The sequence below is a fragment of the Procambarus clarkii genome, chromosome 84, assembly GCF_040958095.1.
Source record: "Procambarus clarkii isolate CNS0578487 chromosome 84, FALCON_Pclarkii_2.0, whole genome shotgun sequence".
NCBI classification, from domain to species: Eukaryota; Metazoa; Arthropoda; class Malacostraca; order Decapoda; family Cambaridae; genus Procambarus; species Procambarus clarkii.
Window position 1 is genome coordinate 17,410,685 of NC_091233.1, and position 25,343 is coordinate 17,436,027.

At 47.9% G+C, this 25,343-nt stretch overlaps 2 protein-coding genes across 2 annotated transcripts in view; both read left to right on the forward strand.

Annotated features, from left to right (window-relative positions):
• LOC123774871 (uncharacterized) overlaps positions 1–6,531 on the forward strand; it is a 90,187-nt gene extending 83,656 nt beyond the window's left edge. Inside the window, exon 8 of the mRNA XM_069316578.1 lies at positions 5,741–6,531. Coding sequence (XP_069172679.1) covers positions 5,741–6,305 — 565 coding nt within the window. The 3' untranslated portion in view covers positions 6,306–6,531. The remainder of the gene's footprint in view (positions 1–5,740) is intronic.
• Positions 6,532–17,771: 11,240 nt separating this feature from the next.
• The window catches only part of LOC123774872 (uncharacterized), a 58,364-nt gene continuing 50,792 nt past the window's right edge, over positions 17,772–25,343 (forward strand). The window contains exons 1-2 of the mRNA XM_069316579.1: positions 17,772–17,867; positions 18,161–18,216. Of these exons, the coding sequence (XP_069172680.1) occupies positions 18,209–18,216 (8 nt within the window). The 5' untranslated portion in view covers positions 17,772–17,867; positions 18,161–18,208. The remainder of the gene's footprint in view (positions 17,868–18,160; positions 18,217–25,343) is intronic.

Below are 25,343 nucleotides of genomic sequence, written 5' to 3' on the forward strand. Positions count from 1 at the left end.
CAGGGACTCGCCACTTTGACATGCCTTGGCGACTCCCTGGGGAGTCCCTTGGTGACTCCCTCGGGCGTCCCTGGTGCGTCCCTTGGCGACTCCCTGGGGCGTCCCTGGTGCGTCCCTTGGCGCCTCCCTGGGGGGTCCCTTGGCGCCTCGCTGGGGCGTCCCTTGGCGCCTCCGTGGGGCGTCCCTTGGCGACTCCGTGGGGCGTCCCTTGGCGACTCCGTGGGGCGTCCCTTGGTGACTCCGTGGGGCGTCCCTTGGCGACTCCCTGGGGCGTCCCTTGGCGACTCCTTGGGGCGTCCCTTGGCGACTCCGTGGGGCGTCCCTTGGTGACTCCCTGGGGCGTCCCTTGGGGGCGTTCCTTGGCGACTCCTTGGGGCGTCCCTTGGCGACTCCCTGGGGAGTCCCTTGGCGACTCCCTGAGGAGTCCCTTGGCGACTCCCTGGGGATTCCTTTGGCGACTCCCTAGGGCGTCCCTTGGTGACTCCCTGGGGCGTCCCTTGGCGACTCCTTGGGGCGTCCCTGGGGAGACCCTTAGCGACTCCCTGGGGCGTCCCTTGGCGACTCCCTGGGGAGTCCCTTGGCGACTCCCTGGGGCGTCCCTTGGTGACTCCCTGGGGAATCCCTTGGCGACTCCCTGGGGCGTCCCTTGGCGACTCCCTGGGGCGTCCCTTGGCGACTCCCTGGGGAGTCCCTTGGCGACTCCCTTGGGCGTCCCTTGGCGACTCCCTGGGGAGTCTCTTGGGGACTCCCTGGGGAGTCCCTTGGCGACTTCCTGGGGCGTCCCTTGGCGAGTCCCTGGGGAGTTTCTTGGCGACTCCCTGGGGCGTCCCTTGGCGACTCCCTGGGGCGTCTCTTGGCGACTCCCTGGTGCGTCCCTTGGCGCCTCCCTGGGGCGTCCCTTGGCGCCTCGCTGGGGCGTCCCTTGGCGCCTCCGTGGGGCGTCCCTTGGCGACTCCGTGGGGCGTCCTTTGGTGACTCCCTGGGGCGTCCCTTGGCGACTCCCTGGGGCGTCCCTTGGTGACTCCTTGGGGCGTCCCTTGGCGACTCCCTGGGGAGTCCCTTGGCGACTCCCTGAGGAGTCCCTTGGCGACTCCCTGGGGATTCCTTTGGCGACTCCCTGGGGCGTCCCTTGGTGATTCCCTGGGGCGTCCCTTGGCGACTCCTTGGGGCGTCCCTTGGCGAGTCCCTGGGGAGTCCCTTGGCGACTCCCTGGGGCGTCCCTTGGCGACTCCCTGGGGAGTCCCTTGGCGACTCCCTGGGGCGTCCCTTGGCGAGTCCCTTGGCGACTCCCTGGGGCGTCCCTTGGCGACTCCCTGGGGAGTCCCTTGGGCGTCCCTTGGCGACTCCCTGGGGAGTCTCTTGGGGACTCCCTGGGGAGTCCCTTGGCGACTTCCTGGGGCGTCCCTTGGCGAGTCCCTGGGGAGTCCCTTGGCGACTCCCTGGGGCGTCCCTTGGCGAGTCCCTGGGGCGTCCCTTGGCGATTCCCCTTGGCGTCCCTTGGCGACTCCCTGGGGAGTCCCTTGGCGACTCCCTTGGGCGTCCCTTGGCGACTCCCTGGGGAGTCCCTTGGCGACTTCCTGGGGCGTCCCCTGGGGAGTCCCTTGGCGACTCCCTGGGGCGTCCCTTGGCGACTCCCTGGGGAGTCCCTTGGCGACTCCCTTGGGAGTCCCTTGGCGACTCCCTGGGGAGTCCCTTGGCGACTCCCTGGGGAGTCCCTTGGCGACTCCCTGGGGAGTCCCTTGGCGACTTCCTGAAACGTTCCTTGGCGAGTCCCTGGGGCGTACCTTGGCGACTTCCTGGAGCGTCCCTGGTGCTCCCTTGGCGACTCATTGGTGCGTCCCTTGGCGACTCATTGGTGCGTCCCTTGGCGACTTCCTTGGGAGTCCCTTGGCGACTTCCTGGGGCGTCCCTTGGCGAGTCCCTGGGGAGTCCCTTGGCGACTCCCTGGGGCGTCCCTTGGCGACTCTCTTGGGAGTCCCTTGGCGACTCCCTTGGGCGTCCCTTGGCGACTCCCTGGGGAGTCCCTTGGCGACTCCCTGGGGAGTCCCTTGGCGACTTCCTGAAACGTTCCTTGGCGAGTCCCTGGGGCGTCCCTTGGCGACTCCCTGGGGCGTCCCTGGTGCGTCCCTTGGCACTCCCTGGTGCGTCCCTTGGCGATTTCCTAGGACGTCCCTTGGCGAGTCCCTGGGGCTTCCCTTGGCGACTCCATAGAGCGTCCCATTGCGACTTCCTGGGACGTCCCTTGGCGAGTCTGGGGAGCGTAGTCAAAATGCCATTAAATGATGGAGGACAAGTGAGGCTTTCTGCCAGATTTAAAACGCAAGCTCCTATAATCTTGTTCAGAACATTGTATACTATTCCTTGAGAAAGGACGTAGGTTACATCCGCAAATTTGGTTTTTAATACACTTACACATGTATTGGGTCGTTATGTATTGTTTAGGCTTCCGAGATTTCAATCAACATTTGGGAATATTGGTTAAAACCGGTAAAAATTGCATAAACGGTCGGGTTAAAATTATAATTATATTATGGTTAGTAACTGGAACTTGCTCTTATGGGACCCCGACTTGTTGTGTTGTGTGTGTGTGTAGTTCCGGTCACTGTACTCTAGAATGGATGCGAGCAAAGTACCAGCTTCACCCATGTCCTCATTCATTATTTAGCAAACTAGGCTGCAACTGTCTTGTTTCAATATTTGCTGACCTCATTCCTGCTTCTTGAGGGATTTTATTGTTCGTTATATGAAGTTACTTCAGTCTTCTTCCTCTGATCCTAAGAGTGAAAACACCTTTCAACATCTCAGTTAATTACATTCGAGATTATCTTCAACACATAACAGACAGTCCAGATTAACATTCACACACGCTTCACAGGCACTTTATGTTCTTTCTTGTGATATCTCGTCATTTAAATATATTGCATCTACCCTTAAGATCTTTTATGCATTCTGCATCTACAAATCATATAGATCTTTGAAAGTGCTTTTAAAAGTGAAAGAGAAAGTGCTTTTGGCACTTTCGGTCTGCCGAGTGAACCAATCATCGGAAGTTGTATCTTCATTTCCCCAAGAGGTGACTATTGATTTTCGTTGTGCAATACACACGTATCAATATTGATATTGATCAGTTTCAATATCAATATTGAAACTATCATTGTTTCAGTGGAAGCTTTCACCCCAGTGTCACTGTTGATGCCCTCTCCTACCTTCCTCCTACCCTACCCTCTCCTACCTTCCTCCTACCCTACCCTCTCCTACCTCCTACCTTGTGGTTTGTTTGTTTGTCCTACCTCTACACCTTGGTTTGCCGGGCCCGGCTCCCAGCAACTCAGTAGAGGTTTGTGATCCTTGTAAAGGATTCTTGCAACGTATTCCCGCAGCTAACCATTCTTTTGTTATCTCTGGAAGGAATTATGCTCAGATATATCATGAATATTAATATAGATATTTATATACATAAATATATATCATGACTTTTATGAATCAAACTGAAAACCTTTCTCGCAATTAGAAAGACTCATTAGCTGCCTCTTCGCCTGAAAATGGCAGCTTACAGACTGATTTCCGGAAGACCCGTGTACTACCGGAGGTAATTTATCTTACCCTCGTCATATATTGTCATCCTTAAATTGTGAATTCGTTTACATTTCTTTTTACTAAAGATCTGTATAAATCTTAAGCTTTTAACAAAGGCACAAATCTTAACTGGCTAAGCTCTAATCTTTCATTTTTTGAGGCACCTTATTTCAGACTTTTTGTCCAATAAATGCATCGTTGTCTCTATTGTTTTCAACTCCCGCCTCGAACACAACTTGTGGAGTTCTACAAAACTCTGTTGAGGTGACTATTACTTATTGATCAGTGATAAATAATCTCTGATAAATAATATATTTATTATGGATAAATTATTCATAAACAATGTTAATGTTGATGACTTTATTGTCCAGTCTTCTTCCCTCGTCAGTTAACATTCTGTTCTTGCATCTCTCACTTTATTTCCATCTTTAGAGTCTAGTTCTTTCATGTCTGATCTTAATTTCATTTACTTATACAATTTTGCTAAATTTAATTTAAATGAAACAGTTTTTTACCAATTACATTAAATCAAACTTTCACTGATTGCACCTCAACTTTCAGTCTCTTACAATATCCCGGGCATAACAGTTACGTCCCATCAGGTCAGGAACCCTGATGGGACGAAACCAGTTAGAAGTACTTGATTATTTACTTCTGCTAGCCCTGTTAATTTGTCTTGGTACTTCGTGTTTTATTACTGATTACAAATTTATCGATTGATTACAAATAAAGGAACGCATTACAATGACTAGGGTTCTAGATCATCGGGTTCCGGGCAAGACCTGAGGAGAGTGTGCGTTTCCCCTCTGGGCATGGATTAGTGTTCATCGACATGGAGGCGCTGGGAAAGGTAGCTGGCCGCTCTAGGATCTCAAGATCTTTCAATAACAATAGAAGGCGATGAGTCACAATAACGTGGCTGAAGTATGTTGACCAGACCACACACTAGAAGGTGAAGGGACGAAGACGTTTCGGTCCGTCCTGGACCATTCTCAAGTCGATTGTGATGAGGGACGTTGTTGTTGTTGTTGTTATAGATTCAGCTACTCGGAACAAGTTCCAAGTAGCACGGGCTATGGTGAGCCCGTAACTTACCTGGCACAGGAGCGGGGCAAGTAGCACGGGCTATGGTGAGCCCGTAACTTACCTGGCACAGGAGCGGGGCAAGTAGCACGGGCTATGGTGAGCCCGTAACTTACCTGGCACAGGAGCGGGGCCAGTAGCACGGGCTATGGTGAGCCCGTAACTTACCTGGCACAGGAGCGGGGCCAGTAGCACGGGCTATGGTGAGCCCGTAACTTACCTGGCACAGGAGCGGGGCCAGTAGCACAGGCTATGGTGAGCCCGTGGTGGACTTACCTGGCACAGGAGCGGTGCTGAATGTGCGTGGTGATACAGGCAATAAATAGGCAAGAGAGTGGTGAGGAGCAAGGCTAAAGATACGAACGGTAAGGTGTAGTAGAGTGGATAGTAGTAGGAATAAGAACTGCAGAAGGCCCATTGGCCCATACGAGGCAGCTCCTATTATAACCCCCGAATGAGAAAGGGATAGTAATAGGAATAAGAAGAGGATAGTAAGGAAACGTAAGAGAAAACAATGAACAGAAAAAAAGAGAGAGACGAGAGAAAGAAAAGGAAAGAGAAAAAAAGATAAATGGAAGGGTAGGCTTATGTTAGGTCACGTTTGTTAGAAAGATTAGAGCATTTAAGTATTTACTGTGAAATGGAAGAGTCAACAGCAACAAAGCCAGGACTCAAGTTCATGTTGGGTACGTAGTGTATCGGCTCTGAATTGCTGAACAATAGAAAACGAGGTTCTTTCGCTTTTGATGAAATACTAAAAAATGCTCTTCTTTTTACAAGTTGATTTTTATTGGCGAAATTCTTTATCTAAAACTTATCATGTTTTATTTATCTCCATCACAACTTTTGTCTGTATTTACACTACTTGATTAGGATCAATTCAATTATTATTCTTGGCTTTAGCAGCATAACATCTTAATTCTTCTTCTATTTTCATAGGAAGTTTTGGAACTTGGACTTTGTGTTTGTTTACAGCTTCCTTTATCAGTGTAATTTTAACAAACTTCTCATTTTAAGGTTTTGATATAAATTTGTTTTAACATTTTGTAACAAGGGGAATGTCGTCTGGGTTGCCTTACAGGTGGAGGGAGTCGGTACTCCTGGTGGTGTGGTCCGGGGCGACGTGGTTCATGGAGGTGGTCGCCTTCCTAGTGGCGCAGTACGTCGTCCAGCCCTCAACTGCTTGGTATGACTACCTGTGGTATATTCCCTCTAGCGTTAATGCCCTGCGGGGAGTGGGCATCTTCTGCATCCTGGTGTTGACGTCAGAAAACCGTGGCAAGCTGTCGCGTGCCACTGGCAACTTGGGCAGGTTCCTGGGCCGAAGCTCCAGCCCAGCTGATAGTAAAAGCTCGCTGAGACACCACCAGTCGCCGGGGAACGAACCCGAGGTCCACGGTAGAGGAAGTCGCATCATGTCTATCGCCACCACTATCACGCAGCTGTCTATCGAAAACGCACATTCTCTTGATTCCGGAGTAGAGACTGCAAGTGAGTCTACTGCGACGCACCCGCGTCTGACGCACTCAGTCAGCCAGGTAGACAACCGGTGCAGCTCTGCCTCTTCAGTCTCATCAGACTTTGGCGATTTCGAGCTGGATGCTGAAGTTGGGGGTGAAGGTGAAACGAAAGTCACCACTAGTTAACTTGTGGATAATCTTATTGGGGTCCGTCACTCATCAGTCTAGAAGTGATGAATGACGACCTCCAGCCACCACCACAGTCTACCAGTGATGATTGACGGCCTCCAGCCACCACCACAGTCTACCAGTGATGATTGACGGCCTCCAGCCACCACCACAGTCTACCAGTGATGATTGACGACCTCCAGCCACCACCACAGTCTATCAGTGATGATTGATGACCTCCAGCCACCACCACAGTCTACCAGTGATGATTGACGGCCTCCAGCCACCACCACAGTCTACCAGTGATGATTGACGGCCTCCAGCCACCACCACAGTCTACCAGTGATGATTGACGGCCTCCAGCCACCACCACAGTCTACCAGTGATGATTGACGGCCTCCAGCCACCACCACAGTCTACCAGTGATGATTGACGACCTCCAGCCACCACCACAGTCTACCAGTGATGATTGACGGCCTCCAGCCACCACCACAGTCTACCAGTGATGATTGACAGCCTCCAGTCACCACCACAGTCTACCAGTGATGATTGACGGCCTCTAGCCACCACCACAGTCTACCAGTGATGATTGACGGCCTCCAGCCACCACCACAGTCTTCCAGTGATGATTGACGACCTCCAGCCACCACCACAGTCTACCAGTGATGATTGACGGCCTCCAGCCACCACCACAGTCTACCAGTGATGATTGACAGCCTCCAGTCACCACCACAGTCTACCAGTGATGATTGACGGCCTCCAGCCACCACCACAGTCTACCAGTGATGATTGACGGCCTCCAGCCACCACCACAGTCTACCAGTGATGATTGACGACCTCCAGTCACCACCACAGTCTACCAGTGATGATTGACGGCCTCCAGTCACCACCACAGTCTACCAGTGATGATTGACGGCCTCCAGTCACCACCACAGTCTACCAGTGATGATTGACGGCCTCCAGTCACCACCACAGTCTACCAGTGATGATTGACGGCCTCCAGTCACCACCACAGTCTACCAGTGATGATTGACGACCTCCAGCCACCACCACAGTCTATCAGTGATGATTGACAACCTCCAGCCACCACCACAGTCTACCAGTGATGATTGACGGCCTCCAGTCACCACCACAGTCTACCAGTGTCAACATTTAACAGTAGAAACATTTACGTCATCTCGAAGCTACAGTCTGATATAAACAATTTACTGATTATTTTTGCTTATGAGATGTAAGTGTACATATAAATTTATCAACATTATGACACACTTCAATGTTTAACCCCTGATGCAACATCAGAGTTAACCAAAATATCTATTTATATATATATATTTCGGGTAAGACCGGTCTTCCAAATGCCATATTTCTCATGTGTTGAAAATCATCTCTCAAATATTACGTAACAAAACCAACCAACTTGTTATCTATAAAAAAAAAAAATCCATCTTGTATAAAAGTTATAATCTGAAATGAATGTAAAAAAGTCAAGTTGAGTTCAATTTTTACATGTTTACTTGTAAATAAAATAAATATGACCATCCTTAATACAACTGGCAACGATCCTTTAAAGTTTAAAAAAACGAATTACAGAATAATATTACGAAATTATTATATAAATATCCGAATAAGTAATTATAAATGGAAACGTAGAAATAAAAGAACCATATTTCTAATAAATACTTGAAAATATCAAGATGTTTTCAAGCCAACATCATAAATAATCAGCATATGTCTGCTTGCACACAGAGAAAAATGCTTGCAGACCAATATGAATGGCCAGGGAATCTAACCTGTTGCTCTCAATGTGAGCAGACTATAGATAGTCAGCTCTTAGAGAAGAGAGAGTTGACCAGAAAAGGAATTATCAACTGTGGTTGACTCACAATACTATCTACAGCGTGTTATCTACAGCGGGCTACCTCACACACACTCAAGGTGTTGAGTGGATTTTAGTTTGTTTTCACGAATCGTCTTGATTAGCAAAACCAATCAGAAGTTTTGCCATGTGTTACTGAGTCCTGACTGGTCTCGCCTGTGAGGCTCCGCTCATCATCGTGATTAACAAACCCAATCAGAGTGTTTACCATTGGGACCTAGCTGGTACGAAGGCCTGATTGGCTTCGCTTCTGAGGCTCAGCGTGTCGTACCAGCAGCCCCTAGTCAACACCGTCCGCCTGCATCAAGCCTCGCCTCAAGGACACAAGTCTCTACTAATGCAACATTGCTGCATCTTTACAACCTTAGACAAACTGCGCAAGAGTAGGCATTGTAGGACCTGGTTGTGTTTGTCTGGTAGTGTATTGGCAAGGGGCCAAGTCTTGCCCGCGTGTGGCTGTGCTTGCGAACTTAGTGGATACCGAGTACTCGACAAGGTTTTAAGCACAGGCAGGTTAAGAGCTCGGAAGGCAGAGGCAGATTAAGAGCTCGGAAGGCAGAGGGAGGTTAAGAGCTTGGCAGAGACGCGTTAGTGCCTCATTTGTTGAGTTCATCTTAAGTGGGAACATTCCTGAACTATATCCTCCGTCAAGGCTTCCCCAGAGTGACCTGAAGAGTGTACCGTGAGATACTGTGGCTGTGTGGGTAGTGAACATCGCTTTGGTCACAAGTGTTTAAGTAACAGTAGCATAGTTTACTCATATAAGTGTTGACTTATGGAAAGGAAGAGATACATTAGCTCCATGTAAGTACAATTATATGTTTCACTTAGAGTAGAGACTCCTGTGTTATGTAAGTTTCGTGTTTGTAGATATTAACGTAGTTGATAACTTATCTGTTTTTTTGTGTGTGTAGACATAAATAGGCTGATTAAAAGTTAACAGCTTCATATAGCACTATATATAAGTTGCTCGCTGAACACAATAAAGGCTTTAGAATCTCCTTTACATTGATAAGATCTCATACAAGTATAACCCATCCTGATAACACAGATATTGCAGCTAAATTAGCATGCAACAAGGGTGAAGTTCACGTAGACTTAGGAATCCCATCTTTGTTTTTAAGATTCCAAACATTGAAGACAGATAGGGAGAGAAATCGCCAACTCTCAACGTCCTGAAAGGATTACTATAAAAAATTGGGATTTGTTTAGTTCTGATAATTTTGTATATGGGTAGCACAGAACGTCCACCAGACTGTGCGACACAGTGGTTACCACGATCAGGTTGGAGTTCTGTTACCTGTGGCAGGTGGCTACCGTTACCAGTAGCAGGTGGCTACCGTTACCTGTGACAGGTGGCTACCGTTATCTGTGGCAGGTGGCTATCGTTGCCTCTGACAGGTGGCTACCGTTATCTGTGGCAGGTGGCTATCGTTACCTGTGACAGGTGGCTACCGTTCCCTGTGGCAGGTAGCTACCGTTACCTGTGGCAGGTGGCTACCGTTACCTGTGGCAGGTGGCTACCGATACCCGTGGCAGGTGGCTACCGTTACCTGCGGCAGGTGGCTACCGTTACCTGTGGCAGGTGGCTACCTTTACCTGTGCCAGGTGGCTACCGTTACCTGTGGCAGGTGGCTACGGTTACCTGTGGCAAGTGGCTACGGTTACCTGTGGCAGGTGGCTACGGTTACCTGTGGCAAGTGGCTACGGTTACCTGTGGCAGGTGGCTACTGTTACCTGTGACAAGTGGCTACCGTTACCTGTGACAGGTGGCTACCGTTACCTGTGGCAGGTAGCTACTGTTACCTGAGGCAGGTGGCTACCGTTACCTGTGGCAGGTGGCTACCATTACCTGTGAGAGGTGACTACCGTTACCTGTGGCCGGTGGCTACCGTTATCTGTGGCAGGTGGCTACCGTTATCTGTGGCAGGTGTCTACCGTTACCTGTGGCAGGTGGCTACCGTTACCTGTGGCTGGTGGCTACCATTACCTGTGGCAGGTGGCTACCGTTACCTGTGGCAGGTGACTACCGTTACCTGTGGCTGGTGGCTACCGTTACCACTGGCAGGTGGTTACCGTTACCTGTGGCAGGTGGCTACCGTTACCTGTGGCAGGTGGCTACCGTTACCTGTGGCAGGTGGCTACCGTTACCTGTTGCTGGTGGCTACCGTTACCAGTGGCAGGTGGCTACCGTTACCAGTGGCAGGTGGCTACCGTTACCTGTGACAGATTGGTACCGTTACCTGTGGCAGGTGGCTACCGTTACCTGTGGCAGGTGGCTACCGTTACCTGTGGCAGGTGACTACCATTACCTGTTGCAGGTGGCTACCGTTACCTGTAGCAGGTGGCTACCGTTACCTGTTGCAGGTGGCTACCGTTACATGTGGCAGGTGGCTACCGTTACCTGTGGCTGGTGGCTATCGTTGCCTGTGGCAGGTGGCAACCGTTACCTGTAGCAGGTGGCTACCGTTACCTGTTGCAGGTGGCTACCGTTACCTGTAGCAGGTGGCTACCATTACCTGTTGCAGGTGGCTACCGTTACCTGTAGCAGGTGGCTACCGTTACCTATGGAAGGTGGCTACCGTTACCTGTGGCAGGTGGCTACCGTTATCTATGACAGGTGGCTATCGTTGCCTGTGGCTGGTGGCAACCGTTACCTATGGCAGGTGGCTAACGTTACATATGGCAGGTGGCTACCGTTACCTGTGGCAGGTGGCTACCGTTACCTGTGGCAGGTGGCTACCGTTACCTATGGCAGGTGGCTACCGTTACCTGTGGCAGGTGACTAACGTTACCTATGGCAGGTGGCTACCGTTACCTGTGGCAGGTGGCTACCGTTATCTATGACAGGTGGCTACCGTTACCTATGGCAGGTGGCTACCGTTACCTGTGGCAGGTGGCTACCGTTACCTGTGGCTGGTGGCTACCGTTACCTGTGGCAGACGGTTACCGTTACCTGTAGCAGGTGGCTACCGTTACCTATGGCAGGTGGCTACCGTTACCTATGGCAGACGGTTACCGTTACCTGTGGCAGGTGGCTACAGGTGACGTGTCTCATTCCTCATCACTTCATGTGTCATCTCTGTGAGCAGACAGTGGGTCATAATCTCTCACACCACAGTACTGAAAGCCCTGTCATTTGACCCGTCAAACCTGCCGGTGTGAAGAACCTGGTGTTTTTCAATGGCGTTATTCACTCTCATGTTTTTTCAGGATATTTTCATAATACGTCCTAAGTTTCCCAGTATTGGCTACTGATCACATGGAAGTTGGAGTTTGAGTATCACATACTCGCTATTAACAAACTATAAACCCTTATATAGTGTAGGGTAGATGTATGAATGCGGAGGTACCTAAGTAGGTTAGTTCATAACAAAAATGTTGCCAGTGTCGCCTGCTGATCACCTGATCCTGTTTCACCAACCATCTGCGAGATGGTGATTTTTCCCTCTCAGAGCAACGTAGGTTCTCGCACTTGCTTATAGTCAATATTTGGCTTCAACGAGCTCAAATGAGTGCCGGACCAACCGGACTGTGGTGGATATGTGGGCCTGCGGGCCGCTCCATGCAAAAGCCTGTTGGACCAAGCGCTCATAAGTCAAGCCTGGCCTCGGGCCGGGCTTGGGTAGTAGAAGAACTCCCAGAACCCCATCAAGCAGGTATCAAGATGGTAAAACTGCCTTTTGACACAAACTATGTAAGTCTTCAAATAATCTAGAGTACCTCCATTATGCTCCATAATGCTCCATAAATGCTCCATAAATGTTCTATAATGCTCCATTGTATTAATAAAATAAATAATAAAATAAATTAAATTATATTTCCCTGACCTCATTAAGATCACATCAGATTAGCTCTGATAAATATATCACTCCTCGAGTGAATACTTATTATAAATTTACAGTAATTCAAGGACCCTTGTCCTCGGGTATCAAACCCTGGTTCCAAGACCATTAGGCCGCACGAGGAACGTCCCACGTCACCTGTCTTGTAATTACCTGATCCAGTCTTGTTATCACGTCACCAGTCTTGTAATTACCTGATCCAGTCTTGTTATCACGTCACCTGTCTTGTTATTACCTGATCCAGTCTTGTTATCACGTCACCAGTCTTGTAATTACCTGATCCAGTCTTGTTATCACGTCACCAGTCTTGTTATTACCTGATCCAGTCTTGTTATCACGTCACCTGTCTTGTTATTACCTGATCCAGTCTTGTTATCACGTCACCTGCCTTGTTATTAACTGATCCAGTCTTGTTATCACGTCACCAGTCTTGTAATTACCTGATCCAGTCTTGTTATCACGTCACCAGTCTTGTAATTACCTGATCCTCATTGGCTCCCTACAGTCAAAATCATAATCAGAAACTTTATTTGCACAACTTACATAGATCACTACAGTACTGGCTGGACCCAACAGGTATACACCAGTCTATATCACACCTTCATTTTAAACACAGAGAGTAACATTTAGTTTACAGAATGAGAGATGATGTATTAAAAAGCCACAGGGAGTTTTGGCATTAGAGCGGCAAGACATATTGGCACAATGTATATCATAAAATTACCATGATAAGCCAATTTGAAATACAACTAATATAAACTAATAATACCATACCTTTATAGACATTTGCTCGCCATCAACATTCTACATCAAGAGATTCTGGGGATATTCAATGGGGTTATCTCTGGGTTATCCCTGGGGGTAATCTCTGGGTTATCTCCTGGGGTTATCCCTGGGTTATCCCTGGGGTTATCCCTGGGTTATCCCTGGGTTAACCTAGGGTTATCCCTAGGATATCCCAGAGGTATCCCAAGGGTTATCCCTTGAGTTATCTTAAAAAACACAGCTGAAATGACATTGATCTGACATCAATTAGACTCAAAATGCCTTCCAGTAATCCATCATTGTAACAGTAGTTCACCTATAAGTCCAAATTTCAATTTTTTGGGTAGAGCCGTGTATGGTCCGTGTATGGTCCAGGGCCGTGTATGGCCCTGGACCTGCTGTGTGTGGTTGTGGTGGCCCTGGACCTGCTGTGTATGGCTGTGGTGGCCCTGGACCTGCTGTGTATGGTTGTGGTGGCCCTGGACCTGCTGTGTGTGGTTGTGGTGGCCCTGGACCTGCTGTGTATTGCTGTGGTGGCCCTGGACCTGCTGTGTATGGTTGTGGTGGCCCTGGACCTGCTGTGTATGGTTGTGGTGGCCCTGGACCTGCTGTGTAAGGTTGTGGTGGCCCTGGACCTGCTGTGTAAGGTTGTGGTGGCCCTGGACCTGCTGTGTATGGTTGTGGTGGCCCTGGACCTGCTGTGTATGGTTGTGGTGGCCCTGGACCTCCTGTGTATGATTGTGGTGGCCCTGGCCTGCTGTGTATGGTTGTGGTGGCCCTGGACCTGCTGTGTGTGGTTGTGGTGGCCCTGGACCTGCTGTGTGTGGTTGTGGTGGCCCTGGACCTGCTGTGTATGGTTGTGGTGGCCCTGGACCTGCTGTGTAAGGTTGTGGTGGCCCTGGACCTGCTGTGTAAGGTTGTGGTGGCCCTGGACCTGCTGTGTATGGTTGTGGTGGCCCTGGACCTGCTGTGTGTGGTTGTGGTGGCCCTGGACCTGCTGTGTGTGGTTGTGGTGGCCCTGGACCTGCTGTGTAGTGCTGTGGTGACCCTGGACCTGCTGTGTAGTGCTGTAGTGACCCTGGACCTGCGGTGTAGTGCTGTGGTGACCCTGGACCTGCTGTGTATGGTTGTGGTGACCCTGGACCTGCTGTGTGTGGTTGTGGTGGCCCTGGACCTGCTGTGTAGTGCTGTGGTGACCCTGGACCTGCTGTGTAGTGCTGTGGTGACCCTGGACCTGCTATGTATGGTTGTGGTGACCCTGGACCTGCTGTGTATGGTTGTGGTGGCCCTGGACCTGCTGTGTGTGGTTGTGGTGACCCTGGACCTGCTGTGTGTGGTTGTGGTGGCCCTGGACCTGCTGTGTATGGTTGTGGTGGCCCTGGACCTGCTGTGTATGGTTGTGGTGGCCCTGGACCTGCTGTGTATGGTTGTGGTGGCCCTGGACCTGCTGTGTATGGTTGTGGTGGCCCTGGACCTGCTGTGTGTGGTTGTGGTGGCCCTGGACCTGCTGTGTAGTGCTGTGGTGGCCCTGGACCTGCTGTGTATGGTTGTGGTGGCCCTGGACCTGCTGTGTATGGTTGAGGTGGCCCTGGACCTGCTGTGTATGTTTGTGGTGGCCCTGGACCTGCTGTGTAGTGCTGTGGTGACCCTGGACCTGTGGTGTATGGTTGTGATGGCCCTTAATCTCATTGACACTTTAAAAAAAACTGAATAATTTGGAGGATGTTGATCCGGACAATTGTGATACATCTGTCAAAAGGTCAGATGTAACACAAACAAGGAGCAACAATTTTAAGCTGGACAAGCCACAATGTGGGACTGAGAACAGGAGGTGCTTTTGAACCCTCACGGTTATAAACTATGGAAGCGCCTACCCGCTGAAGCCGTAAATGGCAAGATTGTTGAGTTTCAAAATCCAACTGGAATTGATTATCAAGGAAAATGTGGGGACATTCGACAAGCCGCTGGCTTCCTGTCCTTGTCGAGGCCGAGAAAGGCCAACATTCATCCTCTGTTGGCCCTCAGGTAAATTCAGGTATAATCTAGTTGACTTGAGGGGAAGTGAAATTCACATCTGTTCCTCCAACCATCATCATTCTATTGTACAGGAAGAACCGCACATCTATGGATCATCGTATTAGGTAAGCAGACTTTTAGCTTCTGGGAGTTTGCTCCACCTTGTGATGTAGACTTAACCAAATGTAAACTCTGTCAACAGAACTAGTCACACACCTTCCGTCATTATATAACTGAATGTGAGAAATCGCAGAATTCGGAGATTACACCATCAATGGTGTCCATGAAATGTGTAAAAACTTATTTATAATGATGTACTACCAGGAATCTTAGTCAAGTATCCTGAAATTGCTAACTGTAGGTGCAGCCTGCACATGACTGTAAAGCTGCCGCCCAGTTGGGCGGGTGTGGAGCAAGACTGGTAACTGCATGACTTACCATGGATGTAAAGTGCCTTGTATAGTGACTTTTGTGAGCCTCTTGTTGAATCACGTGATATAAAAAGACAATTGATAAATGTATATGAATTTTAGTATACATGTATGTATTTTAGTATAGTAGTAGTAGGCATCCATCAGTCTCAGGAGACTATGGAGTTGCGCTCTGATTGTCGGCCTGGAGTGGCCTCTCCAAGGAGCAAAGCCAGGGTAGGTTGATAAGGAGGAAAAGCTGTTACCCAGGCAGCAGGTCCCCCCCCCCTCTCCACGGCGCCGAAAGTCTCCAATGGAAAGGCAAACGCCAATTCGATTGGTTTCAGCGCCGTCGCAGGAACCGTGAGTTCCGGAGTTGACCTGGAAGTTGGTGAAAAAAGGCACAGGGACACCAAACCCGGAGACTACCGTGGACGGGGCTGAAGAAGGACCACCCTATCAAGGGCAAGAACGACCCCAGCCACCTAAAGCAGAGCCTGGGGGGCCGCACGAGTCCCGGGAGGTGGACGTCCCGGTCCCGCATCTACGGGTTCCAGACAGAGATCGTCACAGCCCTCTTTCACCCGAGGCCGGTATCCTTCAAGACCAAGCGGAAGGAAGAGTGATAATTATTAAATACAACAATTATTATTATAATAATTATTATAATAATAATATAACTAATTAATAATTATCACTCTTCTTTCTGTATTTTAGTATACATGAATGCATATATGTGTAATATCAAAATTGTGTGACTAGCTTCACAATATTGTTACTTCCTTAGCTTAACGAACTATGGGGTTCAGTTCCTGTACCCATTATGTGCCTCTGTAACCCTTTCCACCCCCACCCATGAGATGGGTGCATTATTGTGACGATATCAACGCCATCTGTTGAGCGCACCCGTCCACATTTTATGTTCCCCGGTGGAAGGCTGTGATCTTACTGACATCTGTGTAGTTTCTTTCTTACTATACAAATTTTACTCCTCAGAAGTGATGTGGAGGTTACCTTGGTTGACAAGCGTCAGTTCCCCCAGGGCAGTCCTGAACGTTAGACTTATTCCAGTGGGATCACCTCGGCCGAGTCTGTGGAGACAGTGAATTGTCTGTGATAACCAGTGAAGTATTGGTGATTAGACCGACGGACCTGGCCTAGTTGTGTTACTAGATGGAATTAACTTCTAACTGTCCCCTAAGTTAAGTCTTGTTATGGTGAAGTCTTTAGGGGAAGCCAGCCAGAGTATTGCTGGGGAGTCGAAGTGGTGTTTTGACACTGATGATAGTGTGGAGGACTGACCCATGATGTACTGAGAAATGTGGACTCGCCGGCCTGAGTACTGAAGAAGAAAGGCTCACGGAAGATACTTTGAGTGTTGTACAATAGATGATATTAGTGGACTCGCTGGGATAGAAGATCAGTTCTTTAGTAGTGGCATGTGTGAAAGTGACACATACAGTGTTACATGTTGTACATATGTAATATGTGTATATAGTTAAGAATTAATAACTTACCTATGACTCGGGGTTGGATCTGGTAAGAAGAGGCACTAAGGGCCCACAGAAAGTTTCAATAGAGAGAACCCGGTTACTGGCTAACACTATTATATGACTAACCTCTAGCCTGGAGGGACGGTGTCGGGGGTGTTGGTGTTACTTGCGGTTGGAGGGACGGGGTTGGTGGGGGGGGGGGGAGTGATGGTGTTACGGCCGGGTTGAGTGGGGCAGGAACGGTCCTGGAGGGACGATGGGGGGGGGGGGAGATTATTATTATTAACATCTTTATTGACAAAATTAATTACAATTTTGCCAAATCTGAGGATTGTGATAGGTCTTATTAAAGTGAGGATAATGCTGGTATTCACTGTCACGCAGGAAAGAGGGTCATACATAAGACAATAGGTCTAAACTGTAGGCTGAAGCACATATATATCATGGTTACAATCAATGTTTTAATGTATGGATACGTGAAAACAACTTTCTATTGTGCACTGCCACACAAGGGCAGGGATGGGTTCATAAGTGATACAGCTTAGAAGTAATATAAATAAAAATTGTTCTTCATTCTTTAAAATGGACAAGCAAATTTTGGGTAAATTGTTAGGATGTCGTCCAGAACACCTGAGTCAATAAAATAGTTACACAGTTGGTGGCACAAGAGGCCAGGAGGTTTAAAGTCCTTTACGGTTTCACATTCATCAATATAGTGTTCTAGTGAATGCATTAAAGGTTTATCACAGAGTTTACAATCTGAATATTCTGGTAGTGGCTCAGCCTCACTAACCTGCCAGATGTGTCTATAGCCAAGGCGAATTCGCGCAATGACTACATCACATTGCCTGGTCCGGTTACTGTGGGGGAAGAATAATGATAGTGATGCTTACGGCCGGGTTGAGTGGGGCAAGAACGGTCCTGGAGGGACGGGGGGGGGGGTAGTGATAGTGATGCTTACGGCCGGGTTGAGTGGGGCAAGAACGGTCCTGGAGGGACGGGGGGTAGGGATAGTGATACTTACGGCCGGGTTAGGTAGGACAGGAACGTAAGCACACTGTGAGTCACCTCACAGTGTACAGCTGGAAGTGGTCGAGGCGGGAGGCTGTTGCCACCACTACCGCCACTCTTTATCTCTCCGCTACACAGTACGTTACCGTCCAGTGCTGGTCTCCGTGTCCACCACTTACGTTGCCCTCCAGTGCTGGTCTCCGTGTCCACCACTTACGTTGCCCTCCAGTGCTGGTCTCCGTGTCCACCACTTACGTTGCCCTCCAGTGCTGGTCTCCGTGTCCACCACTTACGTTGCCCTCCAGTGCTGGTCTCCGTGTCCACCACTTACGTTACCGTCCAGTGCTGGTCTCCGTGTCCACCACTTCCTCGTAGTGTCACGTATAACAGAACGGTGAAGTATTTTTGGTGACCTGCGTTTATGGAGGGACAGAACTGAGTGTCAGAAGCCTGCCAGAAGTTACTTGTAGGGATCACTCAGGCAATACGGGAAGATAACATCCCCATGACGAGGTAAACCCACATTCATCCTCTGTTGAAGTTATCTTTTCACTAACAATAAGACGTGACCTTCACTAACAGTAAGACGTGACCTTCACTAACAGTAAGACGTGACCTTCACTAACAATAAGACATCACCTTCACTAACAATAAGACATCACCTTCACCAGTTGCCCTCAAGCTAGAGGAGAAGGAGCACGCAGGATGTATCCGTCCTCCTGTTTGACATAGGCCTAAGGTTTAGTCTTTAGTGCGCCAAATAGGTCAGCTACAGCGGTACTAAGTGTGCACTGCCCCTCCTACCAACTGTGGTAGGCCGTGGATGTGTGGATTGACCAGAAGTTAAGACAGTAATTGTTAATGTGGCAAAATCAAGGCCCACTGAGGGGCAGCGTTGTGAGGTAGGTAGGCCGCCCCACAGTAGATAGGCCGCCCCACAGTAGGTAGGCCGCCCCACAGTAGGTAGGCCGCCCCACAGTACCTAGGGCCCGAGGCAACAATCGTGTGAAAAATAGTCTGTGCCCTCCTTACCCAAAGTCGCGGTTTGTGTGTGCGACTGGTGTGTTTACACGAGAGACCGCCAGGACACCCTATACTGTCTAGTGCCCCTACATTACGTGTGAGTGTAAACCTTGTGCCTTGCAGGTGTCTATATGTGCATGTGTGTGTGTAGGGTAGAGTGCAGTGCTGAAGACATACCACCCAAGAACACATGAAATGAGACGCAGCAAATAGATCGTTGTTGAAACTTGAAGTAAGACTTTGAGACAACAAGTGAGCATGGCTGGTGTGCCCGGGAACAATAACAGTCCTCCCGGTGTGGGCTCCCGTCCCCTCAGGGGGCCTCCAGGTGCTGATCCCCACCCGGGCCCTCCAGCGAGGATCCCAACCCGGGACCCTCCAACAGTAATGGTACAAGTCACTCTACAACAGAGGATGATGCTAACTTCCGACTAGTTCAAGGCAGAAACAGCATGAAACGGGACAGGTTACAGGGAAAGGGTTAGCAGCAACAGAAGCCTCAACAACAACGACAAGACGAAGACAGTGAGTGGCACACCCTAATATTTCCTGCAATGGGAATGACAGCAGCAGAGAAGTACAGATGGATTATTAAGGCCGCCCGCGCCCACAGAGCAGAGTATCGTATAGAGAGCAGGTGTGTAGGCGGCAATGTTAGTGCACGGGTGCAGGGGCACAGAACCCTGAAGTACTTCACAGAGACCAGTCTCGAGTATCAAGGTAAGGATGTTAAATTGTTGGAAGCAAACCCACAGACAAGACAAACTAAAATTATAATTAAGAACTATAGTATTCATAGTTCATAGACGTGGAATTTCTCCATGACTATGAACAGAGTGTTTGGGTGGAGCGCAACACTGGACCAGGGGGACTGCCCAAAAATTAAGCAATTGCTATGTCGAAGGGAGACCTGCCCCCAGTCATTAAATACCAGGCATGAGGGAGTGCAAAGTGGAGAGGTATATTGGCAGCCCGTCCTTGTGTGGCAACTGTCAACGGTGGGATCACAGAACGTGGCAATGTGATCGCCCAATTAGGTGTGGGTGTTGTAGTGGCTCTCACGACACCAAGCAGTGCCTGGCTAAGCTTAAACCGGGTGGGGGTGGCGGGGTAACACCTAGATGTGTGAACTGCAAGCAGCCCCATCATGCCTGGAACAGATATTGCAGCAAGAGGCCTGACTGGCAGGGCTTGAGAAAGACAACGACGCAGACAGCAGGTGGACCAGTGAACAGGGTTGGGAATGGCTCCGTGAACAGTACCATAGCAAACCAGGGTCCAGCCTACAGTAGGCAGACAACAGCCTGGCGTAGTGGTGGAGTGACCCCACCACCACCCCACACAGGCCTAACTAGACCCCCTTCCTCTCACAAACCCACTTACCTCTACCCAACTTACTAACCCCAACCCTACCTCGCTCACTAACCCCAACCCTACCCCACCCAACAACCCCATTCCTGCCTCATCACCCATACCCCCTAACGCCTCCCAGTCAACCAGCACTTCTGCCTCTCAGGCGACCCTCCCTCCCTCCCAACCTACCACTCCCCCTCCTCCTCACTTACCAGCCAACACCTCACTGGGTCTAGATAAGACAATGCCGCCCGATATGGAAGCAATGACTACCTACGTGATAAAAAATCACCCACTCATGCAATTGAGCACTGTCTCAGAGTTCCGCGCCGTAACCATCAGAAGAAGAAAATAAAATGGTATGAGAATGACTACATAAAGATGCACATTGCAAATGTAAGGAGCATGAGTAGAGAGTACCGGAAACATCCCACTGACAGCAACCAAGAGCTGTTTAAAACTGTGTGTCAAGTAGCCAGGGAAGAGAAGATTAAAGAGCAGGAAAGACAATGGCTTGAATTTACTAGCTCTATTGGAAGAGAAACATCTGCAAGACATGTATGAGCAAAAATTCAGATAGCTAAGGGGGCAGAATCCGGCCTGCGGCTCACAAAAAAAAAAGGGTAAGGCTGAAGAACTTATTCACAAGTGGAGTGATGCAGCATTCACCTCCTCCCTCCCGGAAGAAGTAAGCAGGGAACAGCTCCTCCGGCATAATGACAGAAGGATTAGGATAACAAGAGCACAGTCTAGTGATGATGAGTATGGGGAACCAATCACAGCTCAGGAAGTAAAGGGGGCTATGAAAAAGGGTAAAAGTACAGCATCTGGTGAAGATGGCATCACCTACGACATACTCAATGCTCTGTGTGAAGTGTCTGGGAATCCACTACTCCACCTGTTTAACAGGTCATTCATACTCTCATCACAAGCGGGGAGAAAATGAAGAACTACAAATTAATGGTGTAACACTTGAATGGGTTGACCACTATCGGTACCTTGGCGTCACTGTCGGCTCTAACAAGGGGAAGAAAGAGGAGCTCAACTAACTCATAGGAACATGCAAAAGTCGATGCAGGGCACTGAAAGCCATGACCAGGAATGGACATGGAGCCTCTATTGCCGTGCTTAAAATTATATACACAGCCTATGTGCGCTCCGTCATAGACTATGCCGCACCAGTCTTATGCACTTACTCCCAAAGCGATATGAAAAGGCTCGAGAGCATTCAGAATCAAACCGTGATAATCATTCTTGGGGTTTCAAGAACTGCCAAAACGTTTAATCTACGAGAGGAGTTGTCCCTCCCCAGTGTTAAAAGCAGAATTAAGGAGCTGAATGTTAAGCTTGCAAGTAGGATAGCCAGAGATCTCCATCACAATGATATTGCTAAGAAAAAACTGAGTTCTGCGCTACTCTCAGGGGGAAACAGGAGAAGCAAAAAATGGCATCACAGATCAGTCTGCTACCTCGAAAAATCCAAAATGATACCACAAGAAATGAGGCACAAGTATCTCGAGGAAATTTATAAAGAAGCCGGTGATGAACTAGATGAAATCTACACTGACGGGTCATCTAATTCTGTCAATGGCAGGGCTGGTGCAGCATACACGGTAATTAAGGATAATACTTTCCTTAATATCAGCGATAATACTAGTCGCTGAAATTAAGAGAGCTGTGAGGGTACTTACCAATCAGGGAAGAGTCGTCAAGTTTCTGTGGATCCCCTCCCATGTTGAAATATGTGAGAATGAACGAACAGATGTGCTGGCTGCTGAAGGAGACCATATTAAATACTTCATACCCAAGACTCTACTACAAATTAGAGGTATTGTCAGGCAACATCACCGTGACAAGGTAACTGAGGAAAGGAGGATAGAAGCACACACCAGTGAATCTGTACAACATGGTTGCAGCTGGCAATCCCAATCATTATGGACGAAGAGGAGGAGGACGCGGGAGAAAATCAGTAATAGCGAGAATCCGTCTTGGATACAAATATCCATGGAGATATGGAATGGAAACAATAGTTGATCAGCGAAGTTGCAGAATCTGTGGTGAGTGATGGACACCGCCTTGACCACTATCTACGTGAATGTGAACACCTGAGAGACATTAGAAATATGTGTAGAATAATAAACCTCACATTGAGTTAGGAAAACACTATTTGTCAAATATTGATGCTGTTCTTAAAAGATTTCCCCATTTTGCACCCGCAAGATAACGTAAGCTTTTAAGGGTTGACAGATGTTAATCGTCTTGTTTGAGGAGCTGTTCACTTGAGACAGTTAAGCAAGTCCCAGCTGTGTCTGGGTACAAGTGACAGGATGAACAACCCAGCGGGGTTTCTTCCTATTGGGGAGTGTTGTACATGCTGCTACAGCATTATGTCAACTCACAGGATGAGTGGCGCTGCCCAATAAACTCGCCTCTCGGGGCAAAATTAAAAAAAAAAATCACCTTCACTAACAATAAGACATCACTTTCACTAACAATAGGACATCACCTTCAGCAATAAGACATCACCTTCACTAACAGGTAAGACATCACCTTCACTAACAGGTAAGTCATCACCTTCAGCAATAAGACATCACCTTCACTAACAATAAGACATCACCTTCACTAACAATAAGACATCACCTTCACTAACAATAAGACATCACCGTCACTAACAATAAGACGTCACCTTCACTAACAATAAGACGTCACCTTCACTAGCAATAAGACGTCACCTTCACTAGCAATAAGACATCACCTTCACTAACAATAAGACATCACCTTCACTAACAATAAGACATCACCTTCACTAACAATAAGACATCACCTTCACTAGCAATAAGACATCACCTTCACTAACAATAAGACGTCACCGTCACTAACAATAAGACATCACCATCACTAGCAATAAGACATCACCGTCACTAACAATAAGACGTCACCTTCACTAACAATAAGACATCACCTTCACTAACAATAAGACATCACCTTCACTAACAATAAGACATCACCTTCACTAGCAATAAGACATCACCTTCACTAACAATAAGACATCACCTTCACTACCAATAAGACATCACCTTCACTAACAATAAGACATCACCTTCACTAACAATAAGACATCACCTTCACTAACAATAAGACATCACCTTCACTAACAATAAGACGTCACCTTCACTAACAATAAGACGTCACCTTCACTAACAATAAGACATCACCTTCACTAACAATAAGACATCACCTTCACTAACAATAAGACATCACCTTCACTAACAATAAGACATCACCTTCACTAACAATAAGACATCACCGTCACTAACAATAAGACATCACCTTCACTAACAATAAGACGTCACCTTCACTAACAATAAAACATCACCTTCACTAACAATAAGACATCACCTTCACTAACAATAAGACGTCACCTTCACTAACAATAAGACATCACCTTCACTAACAATAAGACGTCACCTTCACTAACAATAAAACATCACCTTCACTAACAATAAGACGTCACCTTCACTAACAATAAGACATCATCTTCAGCAATAAGACATCACCTTCACTAACAATAAGACATCACCTTCACTAACAATAAGACATCACCGTCACTAACAATAAGACATCACCTTCACTAACAATAAGACATCACCTTCACTAACAATAAGACGTCACCTTCACTAACAATAAGACATCACCTTCACTAACAATAAGACGTCACCTTCACTAACAGGAAGATCACTAACACTAAAAAAACACAAACTAAAAAAAACCTGTGGAAGGCTTCCTTACCTACTAGCACGGTGGGTACATTAGAATGGGTCCACATCACTATCACGTTATGTACTGCAGGAAGGTGGATCACTCTATGGATAGGCAGCTAGATACGGGAACCCGACTGTGCCCGAGTCTCTGTCTCCCTCTCCTCTCTCTTTTAGCATCTCCTTCTTTTCCCCTCTCCTCTTCTCTTCTCCTTTCTCCCATAGCATCCATAGCTCCTCTCCTCTCCTCCTCTGAACCCTTTCCATCCTTCTCTCCCCTCGCCTTCCCTCTCCACTCTCTCTCTCCCTATTTTACCCCCATCTCTCGTACATACTGTTCGAGAACTGCCACTGAAACTTTGCAACAAGAACATTTACGTGGCAACATTCATCTGACACTCAAACGTCAAGGTCGTTATATACTTATCAATTGGGTCCAAATTATTTAGGAATTCCAGACAATGGCATTGTAGATGAAGCTTTAAACGATCAACTAAGAGGTGGAATGGAGACATTTACATATCACAGAGTCTAACACAGATTAAGAAAATAGTTAGAGATAGAGCAACGCAGAAGATGTACAGTGATCATAACACAGCAGCCGCAGCATCAGGATCTGAGGGTTAGCACAAGACTTCAGTGAATAACAAATCTCTTGTTTTGGTGAAAACTAACACTAGGAAAACAGGAGCTTTGTACACCATAATGCTTTGATACTTGTATAAAAGTTCCAGAAGAAGAGAGAAAATGTCAGCACTGAGGAAAGATACTAGACATACCTACAGAATATTATTTAACAAAATGCAAAGTTACAAACTAAATAAAATTTTAACTGATATTTAACAACAAAAACAATTTGTTAAACACATTGGACATAAGCTAACTGGAGCCAACATACGAGTCATACATATTCATCCACTGCCTAAGTAAGACAGAAATGAGTAACACGTAGTGCCAGAGGCTTGGGCTTGTGCAGGAATATTCCTGGGAAAAAATCGGAAAAATCCTCCCCTCTTCTTCTCCCAGCCTCTTCACCCTCCTGTCTAGATCTTCTGTCATTTAGTGTAGGGTTATGTATTTGTACTACTACTATAATCCTTGATCCAACCATTGCCACAGTGCCTGTTATGTAGTTTCTGAGCCCTTCTCAGTTCAAGATAATCTGCACTTCGAAACTCAAATCCATTCCTTACTATATGATGGTACTATGAAAACGTTGTATTCATTATGATGCCTGACTATTTTGTTTTTGTGAGTGTTATTACATCTTATTTACTTCTTGAAACCTTTCCCTACGTTCTCTTGCTTTATTGGTAATCCCATCTGTATGCAGATGAAAAGACGCAATAACGTGGCTAAAAAATGTTGACCAAACCACACACTAGAAATTGAAGAGACGACGACGTTTCGGTTCGTCCTGAACCATTATCAAGTCGATTTTGATGAGACAAGTGAGGCAAGGGCATTAAGTAAGACAAGAGAGGTGAGGAGACGGAAATTTTGGAG